The sequence below is a fragment of the Aspergillus caelatus genome (genome assembly GCF_009193585.1).
Source record: "Aspergillus caelatus strain CBS 763.97 unplaced genomic scaffold BDV27scaffold_28, whole genome shotgun sequence".
NCBI lineage: Eukaryota > Fungi > Ascomycota > Eurotiomycetes > Eurotiales > Aspergillaceae > Aspergillus > Aspergillus caelatus.
The window spans coordinates 17758-34383 of NW_022475291.1; the positions used below are offsets into that span (position 1 = coordinate 17758).

The following is a 16626-nucleotide window of genomic DNA, read 5'->3' on the forward strand; positions in this document are numbered from 1 at the left end:
TCCCCAAATAACTCCAGGGATGTGGATAATAGTGACTTTGGAACATCGAATGAAATCCGACTTCGTTTAATCCTCTAAGGCTAAAAACAAGCCTCACCAGCTCCACGTGAGACTTGATTGTTCTGGTAAATGGTGCGTAGCCGACGTCAACCGTTGTGCCGACGAGCGGAATAATCCCAGGGACTCGGAGGGAAAACTTGGCCCCTTTCCGTCGGTATTCAACAACAGTGAAAGAAGCGTTGATTCGGAGACCCAATCACATACCAGGGACCTTCGACGCCAGCAGTTCAGAAACCGAGCAGGTGACATGCACAGGAACTAGTGCCAATGATTTTAAGTTCAGGGTGAAAGTAAGATTAGTCATTATCAGCGATACTCGGAGGAATCTTTGATGGTCTGGATGTCAAAGAGCAAGAGAAGGGGGCGCACGGTGTCGTCATCACATACTTTGGGAAGCTGATCAAGTGGCCTATGCAACGCGCTATGCTGTATGTACGGAGTACATACATACCTACTACCTAGTGCTGGGGGATGCATCAAATGCCGTCAGTCAGAGAGCCAAGAACGAATTGTTGTTTGCCGATACCATACAACTTGTTTTTGGGCATGAATCATTATCAATGGCAGGTGTAAGGTCAACTTTCTTAGTTTGCAACTGAAACGAGGACAAAAAATGATCACAATAATAATTTCCGAGTGTCACGAGCCAGGCTCCATAATTCGGAGGTGATACATAAGTCCACAGTATTCGCGGGGGTTCTTTAATGAGGGTTTTTTTTTTTTTTTTTTCTGGCACCAGGACCAATCGATACTACCCCAGCGGATACCAAAGTGGGACTAGGTGGGCTTATCCATCTCTTGCACGAGAAAGCACCAATGACTGTGGCCCGATTGTCCCAGGCGAACGTGGAAACGCGGGCTCCCGACTGTTCGGGAATAGTCTCTCCAATGACCTGAACAGCGTTCGGAATAATGGAGCCTCTCCGAAAGTGTCGTAGTATTAATATTATCACTTTAATGATATTGTGCGCCGCTCATTCAGGTTCTATCCCCTTCTCCAAGGAATACCAAGAGATTTCGCTTCCCGCGCCGAAGTCGCTAGATTCTAGAAAGGTGGCACTGGTCTAAAATTCTCCAGCTACCCCAGGCTCCCCAGGCTCGGCCCCGTAAAGTGACTAAAATTTTCTTTGACCTGGGGCAAGCTGGGGGAATCCAAGAACCAAGATCACGATGATTCCCCAGGCCGCGCCAAGACTCGAAGACAGTATGTACGTAACGAATAACGTCTGGACCATAGGCAACAATAACTTGAACTACGATCGCTAAACCCCAACCATCAAATTCCCTCATTCCAATTGCTGCCATGTCCATCCAGCTACTTCATTCGCTGCTTCATGCTCCTCCCCAAAATTCTAAGAGAGCGATAAACAACGAACCGAGCGAGACAGATGAGAGAACATTGAACATTGCTCAAGACACCAATATGTTCTGACTGAGTCAGAGCAAGCAAGTCGACAATCAAACTTAATTCTTAGCGCACGTCCCTGCGCTGCTCCTTTTAATCCCTCATTCCAACATTTTGTAGCCCACTAGCAAGTCGGACATCTTCCCGAGGCTGGGCGAGGCGGTCCGACGTAGCTGTCACCCCACGTTCGCGGTAACCCGACCTTCCTTGCCCTTACCTAGCAGTAACCTCTAAGGATGAGTTGTTACGTATGAAGTCATCCACAGACATTATGGCCTTCGTTGAGATCGCGGGGTATGCGGTAGAAGAGGGGGCTGTGTCATAAATGCCCAAACAAGGAGAGGGAAGACCTAGTCCCGTACTACATTTAGGCGAATAGGATACGTATTCAATCAAATGCTCCAACTTGGTGGTAAATATGTAATTCCCTCGTCTGGGAGGGGTGCCGGTCCAACTACGGACCTCGAGGCCGTTGGGCTGGTTAGAGGTTGGCTATGTGTTTTCGATATTTGATCGCTGTTTATACATAGGGTCATGGATGGCGTTGGTTCTACGATGGTGTTTATTTATATATATATATATATACATTTTGGAGCGGGGAGGGCATCTAACCTAGGTACCGACATGTTTAACTGTTCGACCAATAACGCTAATTCGTGCTCGTTCTAGCCTGGCATGTTATACTGTATACGAAAATAATTCAGCTTAAAGAGATGGCCATCTCCATGTAGTAATACCTGCATAGCCTGAACAAATAAGAGCGACAACTTACTGAGGATCATATAAATCAAGGTGCCCCATTGTTGCTCGTGGCTAAGTAACATATCAAGAATTGATTTCATTCACCAATAGGTTGTTAAACCCATCGCAACAATATCGAAAAGAACAATAAGCATATATTCACCAAATAGAGAACCAGTTGAAACAGTGCACCGCCCGTGGGGAATAAAGAGACATGATCGTCATCAGAGTAAAGTCCAGAGAAGAACCATGAAAGAAAAAATATACAGAAAGGAAGAACAACAAGACAGAAGTAGATAGACTTCTACCAACAACTCCCAATTCTCACACACCACCGCGACCCATTCGCTCTATCGAACCCATGATACCACTGCGACCTGGGGTGAAGACAGCAATGCCAGACTTTCCTCCACTATTCCCGCGGGCCTGTCGGCTTCCCGGTGCTGGAATCCTTGGTATCTTCTTTTCGCCGTTGCTAGACCCCGTGCTCGGGGGGCGTATGCTGCTTGAACTACTGCGGCTAATGCTCTGTCTGAAGTCCTCCGGCGCAACCTCAACTGGCGTTGGCTCGGGCGAATTATCCGCCTGTGGTCTTGGGTCTTGGGGGCTATCCTGTGTCGATGGCTGATTCTGCTGGATTGCTAACCACTCATCCACAGCGGCGACAAGCTCGCCTTTTTCAGCCCGTTCGATTTTCAGCTCATGGTGCAATCGTTCACTGTCATCTTTGAGTGCACCCAACTCCTGCTGTAAGCCCTTGATTTGAGCCTCTAGGACACGTTTCTCTGCTTCATGCTCGTCCTTTTCCCGCTCAATCATGCTGAGATCAGGCTGAGAGACTTCCGGAAGAGCTGCGTCCCGCTCAACCTTGAGTCGCTTATTGTCTTCATAAGCGGCTTTTAATTTGTTCTCAGCTTCTCGCAATCGTTTATCCCAACGTGCCTCATAGCTTTTCTTCAAGGCAGCTACCTTGGTCTCATGCTTGCTCTTATACAGCGTGTGAAGCTCACGAGCAACTTTCTCAACAGCATCTTGAACTTCCTTCGCCGTTTCCTCAGCAGTCTTGCCGTATTGTGTACTTCCAGAGGCATCCTTATCGTTCGACGCTGGTTTGCGAGCCGAGCTTAATTGTGTCTCTAGTTCAACCACCCTACTTTCTAACTGCTCCTTGCTCTTCTCCATTTCCTCGGCTCGTCTCATTAATTGCTCTCTCTCTCGTTCACTTTCCATCATTTCAGTCTTGACAGATTGTAAGACATCTTCCACCTCCTGGCCTCTTCTCTGCCACTCAGCTTGTTCAATTTCTAGTGTCTCTCTCCGGGCAACTTCATTTCGAACCTCCTCTGATGTCTCTCCAACACGCCGTTCGGCGTCTGCAACAGCCTGCTTCAGACTAGCGACTTCCGCCTCTTTGCCACTGAGCGTAGCTTTGAGAGAAGAGATCTCCGAAAGAAAACCGGACTTCAGGGACTCTAGTTCCCGTGGTGTCACTGACGGGATGGATCGAGGTGTCGGAGCAGCAGGGAGATCAAAGTCGAGTAATGAGACTTTGGCGGGAGACCTGCTTGGTTCCCGGACAGTCCTTAATGGCGAACGCCGTGACGGCGAGTATCGCTCATTTTGCATGCTGTAGCGTTTGCGCGGGAAGAAGCTGGGCTGGTCTGACAAGTCAAGCAAGTTTGGAGTCTCGCTTGTATTTATGCTAACCCTTGCATCTCTCTTTCTAGGTGTGGGTGAGCCGAAATCAACCAAGCCGCTTATTCTGGGGGATTTTCTAGCAGTGGTAGGAGTCCCTTGTTCACCTTTTCCGTCCAGATCACCGTGTAGCTTAGGAGGTTGTCCGGCCTTGAACGGAGAGTCGCCCCGCAGATGTGCGAAGGATGTCATGTCCACATTGGTCACAGCGGAAAACGTGCTGAGACAAGTTTCATCCATGGAATCGTTTGTATCGTCAATTATATCATCATCTCCTTCGTGTAAGCTCGTACCCTCCTTTCCATTGGAAGCATCATTGTTGTTGTTCTCGTGAATCACTGTGCTCATTCCTTCGTTGTGGTTTTCTTCCATTAGACTGTTTCCAATATCTTGTCCAGCACTTTCTCTGCTGCCTTGTTCATTATTGATGCTGACGTCTTCGTCAGTGTAGACACTGATATTGGGCATATCTCTTCGGGTAGTGCCTTTTCTGTATCTATCGTCCAACGCATCATCCTCAGGTACATGTTCGTAGGACCGTTTCCTGGGGGTCGCCGACAATTGTTGGCCCCGGAGCATTTGCAAGTCGACTGTATCATCCCTAGCGTCATACTGAAATGGTGAGCTAGGTGGTAGTATGGGATCGGTGTAATCATAACCTATATCCTGCTCGGTCGGTTCTTGCGTAGCAGTATAACTCTGACGCCTTTCAGTATCTGCGCTCAGATTGTCAACCATTTTTCTCGGGCTCAAAAAGCCATTTTCTAGTCTATCTTTCGGCGCGACCATATTATCAACGACATCCTCCTGCGCAACCAGACTGCAAATTCCTGGGGAAACTGGCTGTGAATTCTGGCGCGAGGATGTTAAGGGAGAGAGAGGTGTGGGCATGGCAAAGGGGTAATGAAGAAGTGTAATAACAGGTAGAGTAACTGTTCTGAGAGCCAGAGCAGGTTACAGCGCGATATGCAAGAGCAGTATATGTGCAAAGCGTGAGAGGCCCATATGACACAACATTGAGAACGAGAGCAAGTCCAACCCGGAGTTTATTATTTTCGCCTGTTGCCAGGATGTTTGTAAACAAAGCTATTCCTATATAGGTATAGTATGATTTTCTATAGGGCGGTGAAATTTTACAAAATCCTCACCGCCTTAGTGTAACACCTATGAAAATGAGGTTTTATCTTGACCTGGCAATATCTACGATGGGGTTATCTTTTTCGTGGGCCTCCCCACCACTCTAACACCGGTAGTCTCCCTGCACCTTGTAGGAGGATTCCACAACTGTGTATGTTCGTGACAACTGACTGAGGCAGAACAGTGTCGATCTGCGTTATCTCTTTATCTATGAGGCTAACCTGCTCACTGTACTCCATCTCCCCACCTGCGCTACTCCGTACTGTTATGGCGCCCTTATCAGGTAGAATGGCTGCTAGCCAGCCTACTTTAATCAACTACCTGACTATTTTCTCGATCCACTGGACCAGTTGTAGGTTAATCTTGGAGTTGCCTGGTTGAAACTGGGGCAAGCATCGCATCATCGTCAAGCCCTCCGGGATTTTATTGACATGTTATGTATGTGATTCTGTAATGGGCTCAGAGGGAGTCCCATCTATATAAAGCTAACGATAGATGTAAACAGGAGCTAGTTAGGGATTAGTTTTCCTTTTGTGACGCTCACAGCTACGCATCTCTTATCACTTACAGAGACTTTCATTCATGCTACACATTAGATCAGACACCCGCGTGAATTGGATGTAGGTCGGCAATCGCCTAACTTCCAAAATGCTCCCATCAGCTTATATATTGTGGTGTTATGCTTTTGAAAGGGGGCATAATCTAGGTCGAAGGAGGCTACTGGTGTTTATGGTTTAGCTCTCGAACCATACGGGCTTATAGACGAACGGACGTTATGGAAAATGATATTTATTATTCAGACTCATACGCTATACATAAAACACCCAAACACCATGCAAAAATCCAACGTGCAGAACTTTTTGCCCTTCAACTGTAACCACAAGTCTAGGGGAGAGACAATCTTTTTTTAAAAAAGAGAAGGTATATGTACTTTTTCACTGCCCATTGCAATGATCCAGTCAATTGGTTGAGGCATTCTCGGTGAGTACCACTCCTCAGCTGTATGATGATCCAGTCGTTGTCTGCAGTACCGTCTGCTCATCCCCTGCATCATTAGGCATCCGGAATGCCTAATCAGCGCCTGTAACTATAATATGAACGGCGTCTCTCCGAGGGTGGGTCTCATTTGGCAAGTAGTGGCAGGGGGCGGCTGGCTGGATTGTAGCCGACGAGTGTTTCTTTCGCTCCATGAACCACAGCTGCATGGCACCGACGATTGCGGCTAGAGTGCTTCCCCACCATGCAAGCGCAGTACAATTAAGTTCCGCACCGGTGCTGTACAAATAACCGGCCATGGGTGGGGCGATGGTGCGAGAAGCAGCTCCGGCGGAAGCAGCAAGGCCATTGATCTTTCCCAAGACCGAGTCGGAAGGGCTAGCTTGCTTAATAAGGATCAACAAAACGGGGTAGTCAATGATTGCAAGGATATTGCGAACGACTAAGCATCCGTAAATGCCGAAGAACAACAGACCGTGAGGGAGAAAAATAAGGAATGGAACCATGAAATAAGCCACCGGATGAAGAATGGTCACAATCACGAAAAGTCTCCACACTCCCAAATAATGTGCCAATGCAGGAAAAATGACACTTTGAATGAATAGTGCGATGACGCCGTCGGTAGACATAATTAGGCCGACTGTTCTGGTTGAAAGACCAACACCGCCGGGGAAGTTCAATATCGAGTTTCCAACAGTATGGATGTCTCGAGAATTCTTGTCCTGGAGAAAAATAGGCAGTAAGTGGTCATAAGTCATGGAGTGATAAGTGAAGATCGCCAACGCAACGATGAGCATCATGACTCGTTTCGTGAAGATGGTTTGTCTTTGTGAGATTTTCTCGGGCCTTGAACCATCTGCCCGCACCAACCAATCCTCCTCATCATATAGGTGAACCTGATTGAAAGTGCCGTATGATTCGGCTCGTAGATCCGCTCCTGCATTGGCAGTCGCCCCAGAAGTCGCTAGAAGAGGGCGTTCTGCGGATCTGTTGTCGAGATTTTCGATAACATTCCCAGGCTGCATATCGGGATGAGTCTCTTCCAGGAAGAGCCAACTGAAGATAATGCTGAGAAAGAGTAAGACAGAACAAACAAGGTTTGGTAGGAGATAAGGGAAGCTGCCAAAGAGGCCATCACGATTAAACAAAGAAGGGAAGCCTTCAGCAGGCTTTGCAAGTAACCCTCCAATAGCTGCCATGGTATACATGGTTAACATCTTCTGCTATATTTTTTGGTCGACTAGTGCCCCTTAATACATACCTGGCCCAATAATTGTGCCAATTGACCAAACAAATGGCATCACAGCATAAGCTCGAGCTACACAGTTTACCGTCAGCCAAGGTTCCAGCCACAGAAGCAATGAGGTAGGAGAAATCATACGTTCATGCTCAGGTCTTTTGACTAGTTCGCCGACCATTGTCTGGATGACACCGATATTTCCGTTCAAGACGCCTCCGAGGGCCCGACCAAAGAGAGCTACCCAAAAGTTCGACGCGAAGCCGACAATAAGAAGGGATGCCATGGTTCCGAGGCAACCGGACAGTAGGACAGGTTTGCGACCGACACGATCTGAGAGGCTTCCCCAAAACATACCGGTGAGCGCTTCGGCCAGTGAAAAGGCCGAGACAAGTATGCCAGCAAAGAAGGACGCATCGGATCCATTAGCCACATTGAAGTCCTTGACCATCACCCATGAGTATGGGAAGATGGAAGTCAAGGCAATAGGCTCCGCAACACGACATATTGCTATAGTCAAACAAGTATCAGTACTTGCAAGTAAGAGAAAAACGTCAAAGGTCACAAACGAAATAGAGAGATAAGGGATTTGAACCGTTCAACGTACCTAAAAGGAATAGCTGAGTGGTTGGGAACTGGTCGTCCGAGGCAGGTTGTCTTCTCTGTTGTGTCAATACCATTATCTTTGGAAACGTCCAAGACTCTTACGGCTAGCCCTCCACAAAACGACAGGTCTCCTACCGAGACTATCCTTTTTCTAACCTCCTGTGAACTCTGCGTAGATGATGATACAGTGCTTTTCTTCGTCTCTTTTTCCTGTATTTCAATCCCGACTTGGCAAGCGCCCGAGACCCGGGGGGATAGGAATATAGAGACAAAAAGTTATTATGATAAGGTGGTGGAAGTATGGCGTATCACAGTCGGAGAGTGTGCACAGTGTGAGGAAGAGACGGGAGGCAGGGAAGAGAAATAGTAGAGCACCTATAAAAGGGAGAGGAAAAGGTCAGGCTTGCAGGAGGTTCCAGGGTACTGTCATGTAAAACAGCGGAAGCAATTCATGGAATTACCGGCTTAAGGGTTATCTTGATTGGCGATCCAGCCCAATGACAGTACACTAGCCCTGAATATGGAATAGCGAGCTGCACATGATCATGGATCCGGGTCAAAGATTTGAACTATGGAGATTAAAGTTTGAGCTGAGTCGGACTTATTCTTCTTAAATTTCAGTTCACCGTTGACAGGGAAAGCACATCCAACTACGTACCGGATACCGTTAAGCGAAGTAGCCGAATTGGGACATGATACCCAGATGGAAGAGTTATTCAAGTGTCTGCAATTTTTAGGTAGGTAAAGAATATTGCTGCATTTCTAAGTAGATGCGTACCATATACTGGTACGGATTACGGTGTACTCCGTATGTAACATGAAAGGATCGGTGGCGGACACTGGCCCTGTTTAGGTAACATTTTTCTCCCTACCTCCTTGGGCCCTGTCTGCGGTACACCGAGTATAGCATGGCAAATTTTTCCGAATCCTGTGCCGTGGTGTCCGAGACCCGCTGTGTAACTGGTAGCTTTGCTCATCAACGGTCCAGCTGTACGAGCGAAGAGTGTCTAGAGCATTCACCTAGGCTACTTCCTAATTCCTAAGGGAGTTCTGAAACCTCGCGTCATGCGCTTTTAGCCTTTAATACTACAGTACACAGTACGTATCCTTGGAAGGTATTGGTTGCCTACATAGATTGTGGGTACCAAGTCCGCAACCTGTTCTTGACCGGTGGAGATTAGATCCAAATAAGGCTACTAGACTAGAACCTTACCTCGTAGGAATCATCTTGTGTTGGGTTCATCGCAAAGTAATTCTCGTGTGGATGATGGTGAATATCTCAGATTTGGCAGTTTACATCGTATCGATAGAATGTAACCCGGATTCATCGGATATCTACTCCATTCGAGCCGGCGACTTCCTATACTCTTTCCCTCAAGGAACCCTTGCCATCAGCGCGGTTAAGACTCGTACGTTCGCAATGTTTCATGCACTTTGACATGCTGCTGCTGCGTAAAATTAGATGTATTAATATGACTTAGCTGGCGCTGTGTCAATAATGTACATTGGTAGTAGCATAGGGGACTTGTTCTGAACTAGTTCATCGGCTTATTTATCATAAAAAGCAGATATCTGAGCATGCCTGAGTTCCAAGCCATGGTTTACGTTACCGAAATATGTCATGACTTCTGCTGACAAGACCTGCTAATTTGTAGATGTCGCATAGAAGCCACTACTATAGCTATTTTGAGTCTTTAGAGTGGCTTTGTAAGGCATATCTGCAAGCGTAAATTTCGTAACTATGAAAGTAAAAATATACAGTGAGTCTTGAAGTGCTCCGTAGAAGGTAGCTATTCATTATGGGTATCTGGAAGAGGTTTGGTAGTAGGAGAGCATTATTGGTCTGTATTCTCAGACACAGGGATGTATGACCGCCGTTCCCTTGCTGCCTATCGAGGTATTAGCATTAATGCAAGCCGATGACTAGAACAAGGGTATTTGACATGCCTCGATATATTTTTGTAGCCATGGTTTGAAGACAGCCCATGCTAGCAGTCCGCTTGTAGCAATTATAAAAATGAACACTATGGCTTCGTCTTTCCTGGAGTCCCTCTCTGGATACCCGAACGGTTGGTCAGCACAAGTAAGCCGCAAGACAGGGAAAGTTATATCGTACGGAAACATGTAGTAAAAACATCCTCCTCTTTCGCATCTTTACACGTGGGCAAGTCATAATCAAGACAAAACTTTCGATTGCAATCGTTACAGCTAAGGGAGCGATATTTGCTGGCTCGTCTTTCATTTGTGTTATCGTGATGATCGGTGGAGTCGCTACGGCTGAGGAGATGGAAAACACTGGATAGAGAGGTAGTCTCTGGTTTCGCAGGATCGAGTGGAATGATGGTGCTGTTAGAGAAGCAAGTGCATTTGCAAAATGAGGCAGGAGCTTGAATGATGGAATTTTGGTCAATACTTCAAGTCATAATTAGGATCAATCGCAAATAGTCACTCACAGGATGCCAACGTGAAAGTCGTCAGTGACAAAAAAGCTACTAAAAGAAGAATAGTATGAGATACAATGTCCCGGTAACGAGACATGGTGAGAAAATGGTAAGGGGTGGAAGGAACCTTTTCCTTCCTACTGACGAAACGAATGTGTTATCAGTTGCGGTTACGTATATAAAGCTTAACCCGCACCCCGGACTCCTTGTCATCACGTGATAAATATATCAGTTCTACCTGTGGATTTATGCACATTGACTATTGAAAATCTATATTGCCGGCAAAAATCTCGATTGACACAGCTACGATATTTTCACATGATTCTATAGAAGATATATACAAGGACAGGAGCCCTATGATTTCCCTTTCATGCCTTTCCTCCTATTCTCCATTTGTCTCTGTTCTTTGGCAGCATCACGCCGTCTCTTCTTCCAGGCTCGGTTGTTATCTCCACGGTTCTCCCAGAACCATTTTGCGAACTCAGATTCATCCTTGAGTCCTGAGCTGGATTTTGGAACCGGTGTGTTGGTGTATTGCTCATCATCCACATTCATGGAGTCATGTTGCTCTAGGGTATTCCACCTTTTGTTTCGCCCAGCCAGCACTGTGTCAGGTGTGGGAGCAGCACTCCTCAGTCCACGGCTTTGTAGGTCCTTCTTCGTAAACGGGGTTTGTGGCTCTGCAATTTCCTGTGATTCTTCCTCGGATTCCATGTCTCCCTGTCCAAAGAAACTAAACTGCGCACTGGCATCTGGATCAGGCTTGACATCGGTAGTGCCGGGTGCGGGTCTCTTGAAAAGAGCTTCCAATGGATGGACTTCTTGATGGTGTGGCTCATCATTTTTCTCCGTTTGAGCAACGCCCTGGTCCACCTTTACTTCAGGGCCGGAAACCTTTTCAACACCCTGGGGCATCGACTGCGCCCCCTGTTCATCCTGGTCACTGGAGATACCTGATGTGTCTGACGAACCGGAGGTTACGCTTGCCTCGCTTTCTGAATCGGTGACACTATCGTCGGATGATGTTGCCCCACTAGACGAGGTCCAATCCTCTGATTCGTCTGATTCTTTCAGATCAAAATCTCTTCCAACAGAATTCACATCATCGAGACTTTGAGAGCTTGCTTTAGCCTTGGGCGAAGACTTGGATTTCGGTTTCTCCTTTGCCCCTGCTATTTTCCCTGGTGTGTATCGATCACTTCTGATTCGATCGCTGGCTTGTTCTTTTATGTTTCCTGAGCCGTCTATCCAGCCCTTGCCTTCTTCGAAAGTAAACGTAGGTGATGCCACGTCACTATCTGTCCGTAGGAAACTCGGGTGTGTAACAGTCTTGGAAAACTCATGTACAACAGACTCCTGTGAAGATTTATTCTTTTTCTTCTTTGACTGCTTGTCCTGCTCCACCTCAGCAGACGAGGCTCTATTAAGAGGGATTTTTGTTCGGAACAAACATTCTGCCTTCTCGGTATACTTGGATTTCGCCTGTGACTTTCCTGTTCTATCATCCTTCTTCTTGTTTCTCTTCTCCTCTTTGCGCCTCTCTTTTAAGGAGCTCGTTGACTCTGTCCAGCCTCTCTTTACTTGGCGATCTGTTTGAAGCTCATATCCCTCCAAGACGTTACCGACATCCTTTCGTTTCTTTGATTTCTTGCTTGACGGCGATACTGTGTTAAAAGCTGCCTTATCGGTTTCGTCGTCGCCCTCGTCCCTCTGTCTTTTCTGCGGCCGAGCTACATCCACCTTGAACTTTCGACCTTTGAGGATTGAACCGTTGAGCTTCTTCTTGATCTTATCTGCCTCCATTTCTGGTAGCGTTACGTAGCCGTAGTTATTCTCCGGAAATGTCGGGATGCTGTGGAAGGAGATTTCTCTGGCCAACGGCCGAACGGATGAAGGTAATACGGAGGGGAGAAGTTCTGCGGTAAAAGGAGTGATGTAAAGACGTTTAGTTGCTAAAGGATCGGTCGTCATTTGTTAAGATTGATGATGGATCATATGGCGATAGCCTAGTTAATAGGTAATAGGGGAGAAGGAGGACCGTAAGGTGCCTATAAGGAAAGAAGCAAAAGAGGGGAAAAAAAAAAAAAAAAAAAAAACAAAGGATGGCGATAACTGCAACCACCGGAAGCTGTGTAGCCGATTGCTCTAGGTCACAACGGATAGTTAAGGATTTGTTCGCATCCTTTATTAGAATGGGATAGCAGACTGACCTCAATTACTAGTGAGAGAGGTATGTGTAAAGGATCATCAACTACAGCCGTGGCGGTGATAAATAATTCTGTAGTAGTTGATGGATTTTCCACCCGCTAATCCCAAACCTAAAAGGGACCGACCTGTGGCGCAGCAGTCAACGGTCTTAGCCACATAGTGCTATGATACTCGATGCCAAGTTCTAGAGTTTTGGAGGTGGAGGACAGTACAGTACGTACTGTACTAATTCCATATTCCATGCGATAGTTACGGGGAGTCGATTAGTAATATCCTAGACTCAAGTAACTAACTAACTACTAAAGAGATACATAAGAAAATAGATAATGTTCCACTTATCATAAAAAACGACTTCGTTCTGTACAGTAGTGGAAGGATCCCTTTCAGTCTAGAACCCCCAGAGCCAAGGGGTTCGCCCCTCTTACCACCATTAAGCATCCGACGAATTGATGTAATACAAAGGCGTGGCGTCGCATCAGGACCTCTCATTCTTTGGAGGAGATGTATCATATTACAATTACAGCATTCTGTACCAATGCAATGGTGTGTACCACGTACTATTGAACTCAAAAATCACGATTAAGTCCTGTCCATCCATCATCAATCTTCTCGACCATCTTCTGTTTCTTGTTATCTTCAGGTACTTTGTCTCCCGGTTCATGTACAATTTCCAATACCAGTATCTACTATTGTTACTTATTTATCACTGCCTTCCCATTCCAAAGTGCTCTCTTCATTTCTCCCCGTCATATTTCACCCCTGATTCGGCCCCATCCACCCGCGGTTAACTTGGCCCGCATTCTGATCTCATCGCCGCTTCCAGCAGCCAGCTAGCTTCTTTGTCGCTCACATGGCCACAGCGACTTTATTATCACCTTTCTGTTTTTCTCCCCGCTCCAATAACTGAGGGTCTCACAGCCTACCGCTCCACTTTGACCCTTTTTGTTTTCACTTGGGAGTCTCACCCGGGGTTCCCTCAAATCTCTAATCTGTTCTCTTACTATCTTTCGGACACTTCGCGTCGTCTCCGCTTTCTTATCCGGCATTCCGCAGCCTCCCCAGATTCTCAAATTATCAACAGTCAGACTTCACCATTTTGACCTCCCTCATACCAATTCCCATTCTCGGCAGAGATGGGTAATTCGCAGACAAAAGAGGCCCGGCCACCTTTTACTCCAAATCGCCGAAACCATGGCGGTGGACATGGAAGATCACCGTATGGCGACAGACATCATTCAGAAGGCTCCAGATCAACGCGAGGCAGTAGACCAGATCTCTCCATTCTCGGAATTGGCGGAAGCTCGGAACGGGATGTTGCGACCCTCGAGCATCGCCGAGAAACGAAGCAAGAGCGAGAGGCTCGCCGTTTGGAGAGGGAACGGGTGGCTCGGGTTAAGGAACGGGAGCGTAGTATGAGAGAAGAACACGTCGATGGAGGTTACCTAGTTACGCAGGGTGTCTATACGGGAACGGAAGATTTCAACAAGGCTGTGGTGAGGCAATTAATGGTAATATGAAATTTGCGCCAACTGTTTGATGCGATCAAGGCTAATTCTTCAGCGTAGATCGAACGACGACTTGCGCCCTTCTGGAGGGGTCTTAACGACTTCTCTGATTCTTGGACGGAGCACCAGCTAATGGCTGCCGCGCGAGGCCTGCCCATTCCACCGCCTGACGAGATTCCTTCAGAGCTAGAGTATAAGAACCCACCGAAAGTCACAGAAGGGGCAAAGGAGTCAACTGATACGAAAGGAATTCAACATCTGACGGTTCCGATCACTTCGAGGTCACAATCTTATGGCTCCGATGCATCCCAATCATCTACCCCAGCCCACTCCTTACCTTCCCCCACATCACCCCTAGCTTCAGGAACTTCGAGTTCGCCATTGTTCCGCACCCGGGCGAAGACACTCGCCTCTCTCACTACATCTAAACATGGTACCCAAGCTGACCCAGCGCCTCGGGAGATGCAGCTCCCTCGCGACCCATTTGTCAATGGGCAACCCATCGAGGCTTATCTTTATAAAGACGCGGCTGAATGCCCCATCTGCTTCCTCTATTATCCTCCTTACCTAAACCGAACGAGATGTTGCGATCAACCTATCTGCTCCGAATGCTTTGTACAAATCAAACGTCCCGACCCACATCCTCCTGAGCATGGAGATTCTGATCCAAATGCCCCCGCCGCAGCTGCCGAGGGTGATACTGTCGACAACCAGGACTGTCAACTTGTCTCGGAACCTGCAGCCTGCCCCTTTTGTGTCCAGCCTGAATTTGGAGTGACATACGCGCCGCCACCCTTCCGCAGAGGGCTCACATATGCGTCAGACCCTAGTGCCCGCCCAAACTTCACATCTCCTGTCTCGTCTACATCTTCACTTTCTTCTGGAAATGTTACAGCTGTTACGGGCCGGAGGCGCGCTGCATCATTGTCTGCAAATGACCCTACGGTAATCACAACTGATAAGGTCCGTCCGGATTGGGCTCAAAAACTGGCCAACGCTCGTGCGCACGCAGCGCGGAGGTCTGCAGCGGCAACCGCTCTCCACACTGCAGCATATCTGATGAACTCGAACGGCAATGGAAGTGACTCTCGAACTTTCAATATTGGGCGGAGAGGCGTCATGCGGAGAGCTGGCGGCTCGGATCCCCACAATTCTTCTAGCCGCACAGGCTCCCCGGCGCTGCAGGCTCTTGCATTCTTAACAGACCGACGCGGTGCTACAAACGACACGGACTCTACTGAGGAAGTGTCTGGGAACATAGCTCCGCCACGCAATAGTTCCCGGCGAAACCGTATTGACGATTTGGAAGAGATGATGATGATGGAGGCGATTAGGCTGAGTTTAGCCAGCGAGGAGGAGCGTCGTAAGAGGGAGGAGAAGGAAGCGAAAAAAGAAGCAAAAAAGAGAGAAAAAGAGGCCAAGAAGGCAGAAAAGTCTGCCCGTAAGACCGGTCTTTACAGTACCAATGCAAGTGGATCCGCTTTGGACGTACCTACAGGGCTAGGAAGGGTTGCGAGCAGCTCTTCCTCTGTTATCGGCGAGGAAAGCACGCCTGTTGGCAAGGGCAAAGAAGTGGATCGTGTATCCCCGGATGCCCCTGTCGATGCTACGCCTACATGTTCAGGTACTGCGTCCGGTGGTATGAATGCCGTATATCCGCCTGCGAATTTGACAGATCAACATCAGTCTATGCAATCTTCCGTCTCTCAATCTTCACCCAGGGAGCTATCGAAACCGTCACATTTGCGACATGTCTCGAGTGCTTCTTCGTCGTTCTCCTCTCTTGTTGAGTCGATGTCTGGCGATCACGCTGGGACCACAGAGGGCAATGGCTCGTCTACAGAACCGATGTTCAATTTCCGGAGTCTAGCTGCCGTTATAGGCGATGAAGACAAAAGGGATGAATCTGCAGAGCACGTAGAAAATGCGTCATCAATTCCGCAGGCTGAGGGGTCTGCCTCGCGGTCTGTGCTTCCACTTGACCATGCACATACTGATGACTCGGTCTCTAAGGCTGATACCACCGAACCGGCTGGATCAGAATTCGCGCTACAAGAGAATCAAGGATATCTGATACCGAAAGAGCTTGAGACACGCTCAATGGAGATCACCGACTCTACGGGGAATCCCCAGGCCACGTCTTGAAGGCGTGAGAAGGCTGCCCCATTTACTAACATTATTACCCCTCTTTCTCTATTTACCTTTTTTATATGACCATTTTGGTGCGGGAGAAGGAATGAGATTAGTGATGCGAATCTGTCGGCGCAGGAGGCTTTTTAGTGAAAAGCGATGTTGCATTCTTTTTCAGTCTGGTTCCCTTTCCTTTTACGTTTGCTCTTATCATGATGTTTGTGCATGACCGGACCGGACGTTCTCTTCTTGCTTTATATACATACATTGGCATAGAACTTGTTGTTACTTGATTGACTGTTCGTTCATATGTATCGGGCGAGGTAGGCAGCCAGATTGCATACATATACTCGATAATGATGGCTCAGGTGTGCGTGCTGGCAAGGGGCTCTGTCAGGTCCATGCTAATAGTTAGTTCAAATAGATTAGGGAAATACGAATGGTGGTTGTATAGCCTGATATTCA

General features: G+C 47.6%; 5 protein-coding genes across 5 annotated transcripts; 1 reads left to right on the forward strand and 4 right to left on the reverse strand.

Moving 5' to 3' along the window:
* Positions 1–2267: 2267 nt before the first annotated feature.
* On the reverse strand, positions 2268–4903 carry BDV27DRAFT_122972 (uncharacterized protein). Its single transcript, XM_032065763.1, has one exon. The coding sequence runs from the start codon at positions 4790–4792 to the stop codon at positions 2531–2533; it is 2262 nt and encodes a 753-aa protein (XP_031931022.1). The 5' UTR covers positions 4793–4903; the 3' UTR covers positions 2268–2530.
* A 696-nt stretch (positions 4904–5599) lies between these two features.
* Positions 5600–8053, reverse strand: BDV27DRAFT_57229 (MFS transporter). Its single transcript, XM_032076977.1, has 4 exons — positions 7879–8053; positions 7416–7781; positions 7296–7352; positions 5600–7226 (listed from the first exon to the last, which is right to left on the reverse strand). The coding sequence occupies exons 1-4, from the start codon at positions 7949–7951 to the stop codon at positions 6109–6111; spliced, it is 1614 nt and encodes a 537-aa protein (XP_031931023.1). The 5' UTR covers positions 7952–8053; the 3' UTR covers positions 5600–6108.
* Positions 8054–9569: 1516 nt separating this feature from the next.
* Positions 9570–10446, reverse strand: BDV27DRAFT_122976 (uncharacterized protein). The gene is made up of 4 exons (XM_032065764.1): positions 10331–10446; positions 9994–10263; positions 9825–9931; positions 9570–9766 (listed from the first exon to the last, which is right to left on the reverse strand). Exons 1-4 carry the CDS (start codon positions 10413–10415, stop codon positions 9713–9715), a joined length of 516 nt encoding a protein of 171 aa, XP_031931024.1. The 5' UTR covers positions 10416–10446; the 3' UTR covers positions 9570–9712.
* Positions 10447–10591: 145 nt separating this feature from the next.
* On the reverse strand, positions 10592–12402 carry BDV27DRAFT_122977 (uncharacterized protein). Its single transcript, XM_032065765.1, has one exon. It carries the CDS (start codon positions 12287–12289, stop codon positions 10673–10675), a length of 1617 nt encoding a protein of 538 aa, XP_031931025.1. The 5' UTR covers positions 12290–12402; the 3' UTR covers positions 10592–10672.
* Positions 12403–13155: 753 nt separating this feature from the next.
* On the forward strand, positions 13156–16625 carry sip5 (Sip5p). The gene is made up of 2 exons (XM_032065766.1): positions 13156–14034; positions 14092–16625. Exons 1-2 carry the CDS (start codon positions 13660–13662, stop codon positions 16174–16176), a joined length of 2460 nt encoding a protein of 819 aa, XP_031931026.1. The 5' UTR covers positions 13156–13659; the 3' UTR covers positions 16177–16625.
* Position 16626: the final 1 nt, after the last annotated feature.

Excerpts from the sequence above, each read along its gene's own strand:
- BDV27DRAFT_122972 (XM_032065763.1), bottom strand. The coding sequence starts at position 4,792 with ATGCCCACACCTCTCTCTCCCTTAACATCCTCGCGCCAGAATTCACAG.
- sip5 (XM_032065766.1), top strand. The coding sequence starts at position 13,660 with ATGGGTAATTCGCAGACAAAAGAGGCCCGGCCACCTTTTACTCCAAAT. Across the intron at positions 14,035-14,091 it reads CTGTGGTGAGGCAATTAATG|ATCGAACGACGACTTGCGCC; the intron begins GTAATATGAAAT and ends TCTTCAGCGTAG.
- BDV27DRAFT_122976 (XM_032065764.1), bottom strand. The coding sequence starts at position 10,415 with ATGTCTCGTTACCGGGACATTGTATCTCATACTATTCTTCTTTTAGTA. Across the intron at positions 10,264-10,330 it reads GACTTTCACGTTGGCATCCT|CTCCTGCCTCATTTTGCAAA; the intron begins GTGAGTGACTAT and ends CCATCATTCAAG. Across the intron at positions 9,932-9,993 it reads TGTTTTTACTACATGTTTCC|AGAGGGACTCCAGGAAAGAC; the intron begins GTACGATATAAC and ends TCGGGTATCCAG.
- BDV27DRAFT_57229 (XM_032076977.1), bottom strand. The coding sequence starts at position 7,951 with ATGGTATTGACACAACAGAGAAGACAACCTGCCTCGGACGACCAGTTC. Across the intron at positions 7,353-7,415 it reads CAAAAGACCTGAGCATGAAC|CTCGAGCTTATGCTGTGATG; the intron begins GTATGATTTCTC and ends TAAACTGTGTAG. Across the intron at positions 7,227-7,295 it reads TGGCACAATTATTGGGCCAG|CTATTGGAGGGTTACTTGCA; the intron begins GTATGTATTAAG and ends ATACCATGGCAG.
- BDV27DRAFT_122977 (XM_032065765.1), bottom strand. The coding sequence starts at position 12,289 with ATGACGACCGATCCTTTAGCAACTAAACGTCTTTACATCACTCCTTTT.